This window comes from Prinia subflava, chromosome 19 (assembly GCF_021018805.1).
Source record: "Prinia subflava isolate CZ2003 ecotype Zambia chromosome 19, Cam_Psub_1.2, whole genome shotgun sequence".
Classification (NCBI taxonomy): domain Eukaryota; kingdom Metazoa; phylum Chordata; class Aves; order Passeriformes; family Cisticolidae; genus Prinia; species Prinia subflava.
This window is the reverse complement of record NC_086265.1, coordinates 3657776-3667737: the sequence shown is the minus strand read 5'-3', so window position 1 is coordinate 3667737 and position 9962 is coordinate 3657776. Positions and strand designations below refer to the sequence as shown.

Sequence of the window (9962 nt, the reverse complement as noted above, 5' to 3'; positions counted from 1 at the left end):
AGTCCCGTGGTGCCCCGCGCGGCGCGCTGACGTCAGACGCCGCGCTGTCCTTAGCGCGCGCACCCGGATGTGAGTCCCTTTTGCTCCCCCGGAAGGTGAGGATGGCGGAGCCGCCGCGATGGGCGCCGCGCCCGCCGCGCTCCATCCGCCGCCATCCGCCCGCCGGCGGCCCCGCCGCGGTCACGGGCGCGGCGCGGCTGCCTCGGGGAGCGGCGGAGGGCCGCGGATGAGCGCGGGGGTGGGGAGGAGCGGGAGTGTCGCGGGTCCGAGCGGGCCGGGCCTGGATGCGGAGGCCGCGCTGGAGCCTCCCGGGAGCTGGGCTGGGGCTGGACGGGGAGGCCGCCGGGGCAGGGCCCGGGAGCGCAGCGGTGCCGGGACAGAGGCGGCCGCAGGCTCGGGGTGCGTTTGCGTCTCCACGGGCTTCCCACCGAGGAGCGCTTGGTTGTGTGCTGGAGCTGTTGTAACCAGCGTGCAGGAGCGTTTTAAATAATTTAGAGGCGCACAGGGTGCAGGGCTTGGTCAGCAACGGCTGGAGGAGGCGGCTGACAGCCACTAGAAAGGTGTGAAGGATGGTTTGGGTTTTTTTTTTTTATTTTCTGTGCTGTGTAACGAGCCCTAAAACCCTGCTGCCTGTGATCGCAGATGGCGGGTGAGAAGGCGCCGGAGAAGAAGCCAGCTGAGAAGAAGCCGGCCAAGAAGAAGGCAGGGGAGAAGAAGCCGGCGGAGCAGAAGCCGAGCCAGAAAGCAGCAGGGGACAAGAAGAAGAGGGTGAAGAAGTACCATGCCAGCCGTAACCCCGTCCTGGCCCGGGGCATCGGGAGGTATTCCCGCTCAGCCATGTACGCCAGGAAAGCTCTGTACAAGCGCAAGTACACGGCCCCAGAGACAAAGGTAGGGTGGGAAGCACTGGGGGAATAATCGGGTTTGTCCTGGTGCCTTTGGGTTGAAATGTGCTGAGTTTTCCTTGTTCTTTGCACACAGATAGAGAAGAAGAAGAAGGAGATGCCCCGTGCCACCATCACTAAGCCAGTGGGTGGAGACAAGAACGGAGGCAGCCGGGTGGTTAAAATCCGGAAAATGGTATGGAAAAGCTCCGGGGTGCTTGGGGTTTGGTGCAGGGAGCTTTAGGCTGGGTGATAAACGTCGTGTCTGGGGTGAAGTAGGGGCCTCAGCCTGTGCTGTGCTTTCTTGGAGTGCAGACCCAGCCTTCTTGGGAGATGGTGGGAATTTAAATGGGAATTCTCTGTGTGGTGTGTCGCTGTGCTGAGGTGGAAGCACACACTAACACAGAGCTGGACACAAAATATTCCAAAATACTCGGTGTGTTCCCAAGCACCGTCTGCGGCAGAACTCCTTCAGGAAGCTGAATCCTTCAGGGGAATGGGGAGAGCCTTTTTGAGGAGGTGCTGCCCTGTGAGACACGGGTGGTGCAAGGTGTTTGTGCTCTGTCCCCAGCCCAGGTACTACCCCACAGAGGACGTTCCCCGCAAGCTGCTGAGCCATGGCAAGAAGCCGTTCTGCGAGCACAAGCGGCGCCTGCGGGCGTCCATCACGCCCGGCACGGTGCTGATCCTGCTCACCGGCCGGCACCGCGGCAAGGTGGGCACAGCTCCCGGCACAGACACCTGGAATCTCCCAGCTCATTGCATCTGGCCCTGCTCGGCCACTGGGTGTGAACCTGTGGCTTGTGTCTGGGTGTTTTCCTTGTCCAGCCTTTAGGGGAGGCGGAGGTGAAATGTTTGTTAAATTTAAGTTGTTCGGCACAGAGCTGAAAGTAAAACGGGCACAGCCAGAGTCTTGGACAAAATGCAAGAGGTCTTGCTGCAGTGCAGAGCCAGCGTCTGTTTCTGTTGCTGCTCCTGCAAAGATAAAACTTTATCTTATGGCAGTTACTGCAAAGGAAAAATTAGAGTTTTGTTCTTAATCTAATTATCAGGGATTGTTATATTGGGTTCTCCATCCTCAGGATGGTCACCAGCACAACTGACGTCCTTTCTTTTCCTGAGTTCTCTTTGATATCCTTGATTCCATAATACTGTCAGAGAAAGGAACCTTAACCAGAAGGAACAAAACACAACAGGGGGATGGCGCTGACTGTGTGAAGTTATGGGGTCCTTGTGGTGTTTATCCAATTCCCACCTGTAACTCATACAAAGGATTTGGATACTGGTATGGCTGTTGCCATCCTTTAGGATGGGGGAAGAGTAAAACTGCCGTAATTGGCTTTGCTCAGCTTTGAGAGATAAACCTCATGGAGAGTCACACTTTGGAGAGGAGGCACCTGGAAGTGCTGGAGCTTGGATCACAAGGTGGCAGCTCCTCAGGTGGCACAGCTGACCCACACCTGGAGCACTCGCAGTGCTTGTACCAGTAACAGAGGCGCAATCCCAGTTTGGCTGCAGTATGGGAGTACTGGGACCTGAGGATTGATGTCCCATCTCATTTCTTTACAGCGTGTTGTGTTCCTGAAGCAGCTTGATACTGGCCTTCTGCTTGTTACAGGTAAAAATTCTTACTTAAAACCAATATTTTTGGTTGGGGGGGTTCTTTGGGGTTTTTAAGTTCAGGTTTGTCTCTGGGTTCAGTAGCACAAACAGATCTGCATGTGTTTGGTTTGGCACATCAGTGGGGAATTGCATTTTGTGGTGGAGTCACCACCCCAGGAGGTGTCCAAGGAACAGCTGAATGTGGCATCAGTGCTCTGCTCTAGTTGTAAGGTGGTGATCTGTCAAAAGTTGGATTTTATGATCTTTGAGATCTTTTCCAACCTTAATGATTCTGTCATTTGTGACTTTGCAGGGAGGTGCAGGGGAGATAGTTAAGTTTCAGTATCTGACTACCTAGAAGAGCTCAGGAAGGAGATCTGTGTGTTTTTAGAGAGCTTTGACTGTTGAGATTTTACCTGTAGGCAACTGAAGGAACTGGTTATCACATAGATTACAAAAATTCAGCTTCAGGGCAGTGGCTTTCACCAGAAGAGCTGACCTTGTTCTCTCTTGTCTCTGCCTTCAGGCCCCCTGGCTGTCAACCGCGTCCCTCTGCGCAGGGCCCACCAGAAATTCGTTATCGCCACGTCCACAAAGGTGGATCTCACTGGGGTGAAAATTCCCAAGCATCTCACTGATTCCTACTTCAAGAAGAAGAGGCTGCGGAAGCCCAAGCACCAGGAAGGAGAGATCTTTGACACTGAGAAAGAAGTAAGGGTGGTTCTTTCTTTCTCAATGCTCCAGGCTAGGCTGGAAAGGGGGAATTAGCAGGAAAAAAACAGCAGTGGATTTTAAGAGATCATTATTAAAGTGAGGTGATGCCATTAAAATAAGGTAACCTCCCCTTTTAAATTTAAGGATTTTTCTCAGAGAAGGAGTTATTATTCCAGTTAAATGTCTTTTTTGACCAGGAAATGCTGTCTCTTAACCCCAAGGGATGCTTCAGTGCTCCACCACCTTCCCATTATTGAGAACAAATAGAGGAAAGATCTTAAAAATCCCAAAATGGGTTTGCCCTGGATGTTCACCTCTCTGAAGGATTCAGCAGTTGCTCCCAGGATTTACTGTTGTCTTTGTGCTTTGCAGAAATACGAGTTGACAGAGCAGCGCAAGGTTGACCAGAAGGCCGTGGATTCCCAGATCCTGGCACGCATCAAGAAGGTGCCTCAGCTCCGGGGGTACCTGCGCTCCACATTCTCTCTCTCAAATGGAGTTTATCCTCACAAATTGGTGTTCTGAGCCTGCTGGAAGCACCGCATTAAACTCCAAGGGAAAAAACAAAGCAAGGATTTGTGGTGTGTTCATTGCAGTCTGTAACAGCAGCTGTTGCAGTGCTTGTTGCTGTGGGGTGGAACTCGGGCTGTAGATAATAACCAGAATTTGGATTTATGCAAAGTTTGGGGTGTAGGAGTTTTGGCTGTTCTAGTTTTGTGGTGGTTGTTGGATTTCTTTAACTATTTAACATAAACAGGAGTTCAGCTTTCTTAACTCTGAACGAGCTGGGAAGGGATCCTGAAGAGATTTTGCTTTGGGAATAGCAGCTCATGCTGGGCTGACACAGCGCAGGATAAAATCTGGATAAAATACATCTCTGCTGAACCTCAGCAAATAAATAACTTTTTAGAGGTATTTCAGGAGCTATGCTTTGATTTTGAAGTGGAAATGCTGGGAATACTCCACAGTTTCGCAGGATGAAAGTGTCTGAAGGGGAGTGGAGAAGGTAAGTGCTGTTGAACTCAGCAGAAATCAATGCTCTTACACAAACGAGGGATGTACACTTCACCAAGTCTGGCACTCAGGAGCTCTTCCTTAGCCAGACTTTCTGCAGGAATCCAGGTTTATGTAACTGCACCATCTGTCTGCCCAGTAATTCTGAGCTGAGGTAGCCAACAGGTTTAGACTCGATGAGAAATACAGATTTCATCAAATTCATCCAGGCTCCATGAGAGTGGGATAGGAAAGAAAATACAGCCCTCCCTGAGGGGGAAGCCGTGCTCAGTGGGAAGGAGGAATTGGGCTTGGAGTGCTCCAGAGGCAGTGGAAGAACTTTGGGCACCTGTGGAGTTCCTGGTTTGCACCAAGGGGCTGCAGTCTGGTGCTGGTGGCTGTTAGGGTGTCTGGAAGTGGAAGCACTGGGCATTCCCACCGCCTTCATATTGATAATTACCAGGCTGGGAGAGCTGAGGGGTGTCAGCCTGGAGAAGAGAAGGTTCCAGGGAGACCTTAAAGCCCTTTGCAGTGTCTAAAGAGGCTCCACGAGAGCTGGAAAAGCACTTGGGACCAAGCCTGGAGTGCTGGGACACAGGGAATGGCTTCCCTCTGCCAGAGGCAGGGTTAGGTGGGATATTGGGAAGGAGTTGTTCCCTGTGGGGGAAGTGAGGCCCTGGCACAGCGTGCCCAGAGAAGCTGTGGCTGCCTCTGGATCCCTGGAAGTGTCCAAGGCCGGGCTGGACAGGGCTTGGAGCACCCTGGGGTGGTGGAGCAGGATGAGCTGTAAGGTCCCTTCCGAGCCAAAGCTGCCTGGAATTCTCTGAAGTCTCAGTGAGGCTCAGCAGAGGGAGGCAGTGAGCTGGCTGTGTCCTGTGCAGAATTCCTGGCCTGGCTGGGAGGTGTCTCTGCCCTGTTTTCTTTATTTTTCCTGCCACTGGAGTTCTGTCCATGATTGGTTGCATCTTCTCTTGTGTGTGGTTTGCTGGATAGTGGGATTGATCAGAGGGTGTTAATTTAAAGAGAACATTTCCTGCAGTTCTGTGAATGGCCTGTTGACATAAATCAAATCTAAAAAGATACAGAAAGGTTGTACACATCTCCCTGCTACTCCGGAGGTAGGTCTAAGAAAAGCTTTACCCAAATGTGCTTAGAAAGTTCGCTTAAATTAAAAATTGTGTGTGGGAACACTGAAATGGGGAAAGCCCCATCCAGCAAGGAGAATCAGAAGAGTTTGTATGAGCATGGGGTGTTGTAGTCTGCAACCCCAAATTCAGTCACACGCTTGTGCTCTTGAGGGAAAACTGCAGGACTGTTAGTGCTCCAGTCATTCCCTTCCCTCTGGGAGTGGGGAAGTTGCAGTAACAAAACAGCCCCAAAACCAGTCTGGTGTGGAGATCCAGCGGTGTTCCCTGGAATTCCTGGTTGCTCTGACACATTCCTGCCTTGTGGATCGGGACACACGTGGAACCATTAGCCTCGTTTGTGGGAGGGGAGGCTTTGTCTGCCCGTGTGCTGTCAGGAAGCGATTTGGCAATGGGAGGTGGTTGGCAGCAGATGCTGGTCTGGAGCAGTGGCCTCACGTGCTGCCATGCCCCGTTCCTGTCACCGGTGTGACGAAGTGGTGACAGTGACACACCCTGCAAGGTGGGGAGGGAAGGAAGAAGGGAGGGAGGAATCTCTGCTCCTGTCAATCCCTGAGCTGAGTCACTGGCCCGGCTGGATGCCAGTGTCACACCGAGGGATGAAATTGGAACACCAAATCTTGCTCCTTCCTTCAAGCAGCTCCTCAGCTTTGCTGCAGGAAATGGAGATGGCAAAACCCCCGTATTCCATAAGGGGAGGCAGCCAGTGATCAGCTGTGATGTGTCTGTCTCCAGCCTCGCAAATATTTCCCCTGAGTTCTGTGAAATCTGCCTTTCTGAAAAGCTGCAGGGTGAGGGATGGAAAACAGGAAAAATGAGGCGTGTGCAGGTGACCAGCACAGAGGGATTTTTTAATCCAGATAATGCTGGCCCCTACCTGAGCACAACTTGCAGCACATAAAGAGCCTTTGTGTGTGTTCTGGCTGTCCCCAGCATTTCCCATTCCCAGCATGTGAACAGTTCTGCAGCTGGGCTCGCTGAGTCACTGCTTTTTCCTGGGCAGCCCCCACAGAAGAAGCCAGAGACATCCAAAGCCTCCATCACCCAATGAAAAGTGCTGGAGATGTGCAGCTCCAAAAATAGTGACAGCCTCAACCACAGCAGCACTTCATTAGCATCAAATGTGCTCTTTGCTTCAGCTGCCTAATAAAGTGATATGTAATTATAATAAAGCATCCTTTGGAGAGGAGAGAGAGGGATGTTGGCTTTCCCAGGGAATTGATAATAAGATGTGATGCCTTGTTATCTCCAGGCACCTGTTTTTACCTGTCACAGGCTGTGCTGTGACCTGGTGGCTGGAGGCAGCCACTGCCTTTGCTCTGGAATGAGAATCCTTCAGGGCCAGGATCCTCAGGAGAAACTGAGGCTGATCTGCAAGACAATGTCCTTCCCAGTGCCAGGTTTATTACCTGTGGCATTTCGGCTGTGACACTCTCAGGTTTAACCTTAATTAAGAGAGGATGCTCTGGCTGGAGTGGGAAGATGCTTTTATGGGATTCCCACACTTTTTGGGCCAAGTGGTGAGGAAAATTTGCCAAATTCCCACATGTCCAGGGACTGGCTGCTCAGTTCACTGGTGCTGTTGGATGTGCCTTGTCATGAAGTAGAGGCTGATTTTTTTTCTCAGCATATTTCCACCTAATCCCTGCCCTCCCTCTCCTCAGAATTGTTACAAAGAAATTCACTGTAGATGTCCCCACCAGCTCAATAAAGAACAATAAAAAAATTGCCAATGCCACGGATACACCATAAAGAGCTCCTGCTCCTGTCCTGGTTTGGGAAGAGGAACTGAAGTTCCCAGCCACTATTTACCTGTTAATTGGATTTCTCCAGTTCTTCTGCATCGCAGTCAGCACTGAGCACTTGACAACTCATTGCTTAAGCAATTAGAGCAATTAAATCCTTATTTTTATAAGGATGTTCTTCATAATAGTCCTTGTTATGTTTTGCTCTGGAAGCCACAGGTTGAGCGAGGCCAGGCTGTGCCTGAGTCACTGCAGAGGGTGGGTCTGTGGTGGCTGCATGTGGAATTTGACATGGGTGCCACACAGCAACCAGGACATTTTCCTTCATTTAGTTACCTTTTAATTATTTATTTGTAGTTTGGGGTGTTTAGATCAATCTTAACCTTCTCCCAGGTATCAGTCAAAACCCTCCATTTTTGTTAGCTGGCTTGATTTTTTTTCCTCACTTTATCTATTTTTTCCCCATTATTTCAGTGTTTATCTCAGGGGAAATGACTTTGCATGATGGATTGCACACCGAGCTTCTGACCTAAGCATGGTTCAAACTCCATCAGACATAAACACTTATTAGTTGTAATAGGGATGAGGAGAGAGGAAGCACAGTAGTCAAAATAGGACTTGAGATGAAAGAAATTCAATGGTTTTTTCCCCAGCAATATTGATTTTCTGTGTGATCCTGAGCAAGTCACTTATTTTCAGAGAGGTTTGTGCCCACATACTGCAGAAAGCAGAAATATTTTCTCACGTCTGGTCTCAAGAAGTGTTTTCAGCTTCAGAAAATGGAAAATTTATGTCCATTTTCTGAAGTACATAAAAGAATAAGCAGACTCTGCTTGGCTGACACTGAGAGGGGACCTGCTCCATTAATCTGATCATGTTCTATGAGATCATATCAACATTTCAGACTAAAAAATACAAAAGTTGTGCTGTGTTGAAGACTGGCACAGGTGGCACAAAGAATAAATGTTCTCCTAGTCCTATTTATCAGCTTTAATGTCATTTTTTGCAGAATTTAGGCTGTTTTGTTTGTACAGGGCAGCAGAGCTCAAAGATTGAGAGGCTCTGGAGCCATTGTGTGTTTCTGCAGTTGCCCAATTAGCAGGTTTTTTATCTGCTTTCCCTGCAGATTGATTTTAATGATGATCATAAGCACCTTCTCATATTTACATCTGCTGAGCACTTTGGCATTGAAAATAATTTCTCCAATCCATTGGAACAAGCCAGTGGGATGCAGAGAACCACCCCAAGGAGCACAAGGAAAGGCTCTAAATCTCATGGAGAAAATGAAGATTGAACCAGAAGCAATTTCATCTTCATCTATTTTGCCAGTCCTGGTGGGTGTAGAGATTTTCCACTGGCCTGACAGATGCCTTAGGATGTAATTGTTTTTAAAATTAAGGCTTTCAGCTATCACCATGTGCTGTACATGGGATCCTATTGTTCAAAATGGCCATTTTGACAGGAGGAAATAAAACCCAAAATGTAATGTATTAAAGCAGTCCTTGGTTCACAAGGGAGGAAGGGCATTTTTCAGAATTAGGCCCTAAAAAGAGTGATGCACCCTTAAAATGATGGCACCATTCAAATTTCTGGCGAAAGTATCCTGCTGAGCTGAAAGGAAAATCTCTTTTGTGGAATTTCATAGAAACTGGTGGGGAACCACAATCCTTCCTTCATGAAAACACAAAAAAACCCTGAACAAATGTCCCTGTGGAAGCAGGGAACTGAAAGCACAGCAGCTCCTGCTCAAAGGAGAGGCACAGAGCTCCTGTGAGCTGCACATCGTCCACACGGCTTCCCTGGGGGCTGACAAAGTGCAAAAAGGCCACTGGAAACCTGGAGCTTTGTGTTTGTGGGAGAGAAAAAAGTCAAACACATGCCCAGAGCAGGGGCACAGAGGGAGAAAAAGGAAAACTGCCTTTGGAGGCTGCTGATGCAACAGAAACTTCGAGAGGATTGGGGTTTTTTTTTTTTTGTTCAAATCCTGGCTTTGGTCAAAGCACTGAGCATAAAAATGTGTGGTTTATTTAATCCAACACTCCAGGAAAGACTTGCCTGCTTTGTAATTAAACAGAACTTCATCAAGGCAATGTCTCATATCATTCTGTAACTGCCTTCTAACACAGACAACCCATTAATCCCCAAACTGCCTGACAGCTTGAATAAAAAATAGAATTAAAATAATACAAATAAGAGCACAAATTGTGTGGTTTGGGCTCCCTTGAAATAACTGCTGATTTCACAAGTGCCTGAGAAGGGTGTCCCAGTGTGAGCCAGGCAGTGCAGCTGCTCCTGGGGATTTATAATTCTCATTAGAATTTCTATCACTCTTCTCATCCTGTCACCCTGAGCTTCAACTCTTCATGTCATTCAATTGTCACCACCCCAAGCCTGGGCACACTGGGTAATCAAGCTAAAAAATGGCTTTTTGATGTGTTTGTCAGGCCCAATCAAGAGCCACATGATACCAGAATGGAGGCCAGCACACAAAATGTGGTCCCTGTGCTGCAGAGGGCTGGGCTGATGTCACCTGTCACCTCATGAAGGGGGTGATGCTGGTGGCTTTGGTTCTCCTGTTGATTGATTGTTTGTGGGGTTATTTTAATTGAAGTTTTGCTCTTTCTGATTCTCTGTAGGCTGCTTGTGATGTTCTTTTTAAAGAAACACTTGCTGTTGTTAAGCATGAAGTGAAGGTTTATAAAACAATTCCTACTCCCTGTCAGGACAGGGATTTTATAAGCACAGGACATTCCACTGCAGCACCATAAACTCACCTCTGCCACATCACAGATGAAGAAACTCTCCTGCCTGTAGCAGCATGAAAAGATTTTCAACCATCCTGGCTTCACCCAGGGGCCAGTCCAGCCTAAACGTGGAGT

The 9962-nt window shown here is 49.0% G+C and overlaps 1 protein-coding gene across 1 annotated transcript; it reads left to right on the top strand.

The window, feature by feature from the left end:
* Nucleotides 1-642: 642 nt before the first annotated feature.
* Nucleotides 643-4115, top strand: RPL6 (ribosomal protein L6). Its single transcript, XM_063416407.1, has 6 exons — nt 643-891; nt 982-1080; nt 1456-1599; nt 2454-2502; nt 3013-3197; nt 3573-4115. Exons 1-6 carry the CDS (start codon nt 643-645, stop codon nt 3723-3725), a joined length of 879 nt encoding a protein of 292 aa, XP_063272477.1. The 3' UTR covers nt 3726-4115.
* The last annotated feature ends 5847 nt before the right edge of the window (nt 4116-9962 follow it).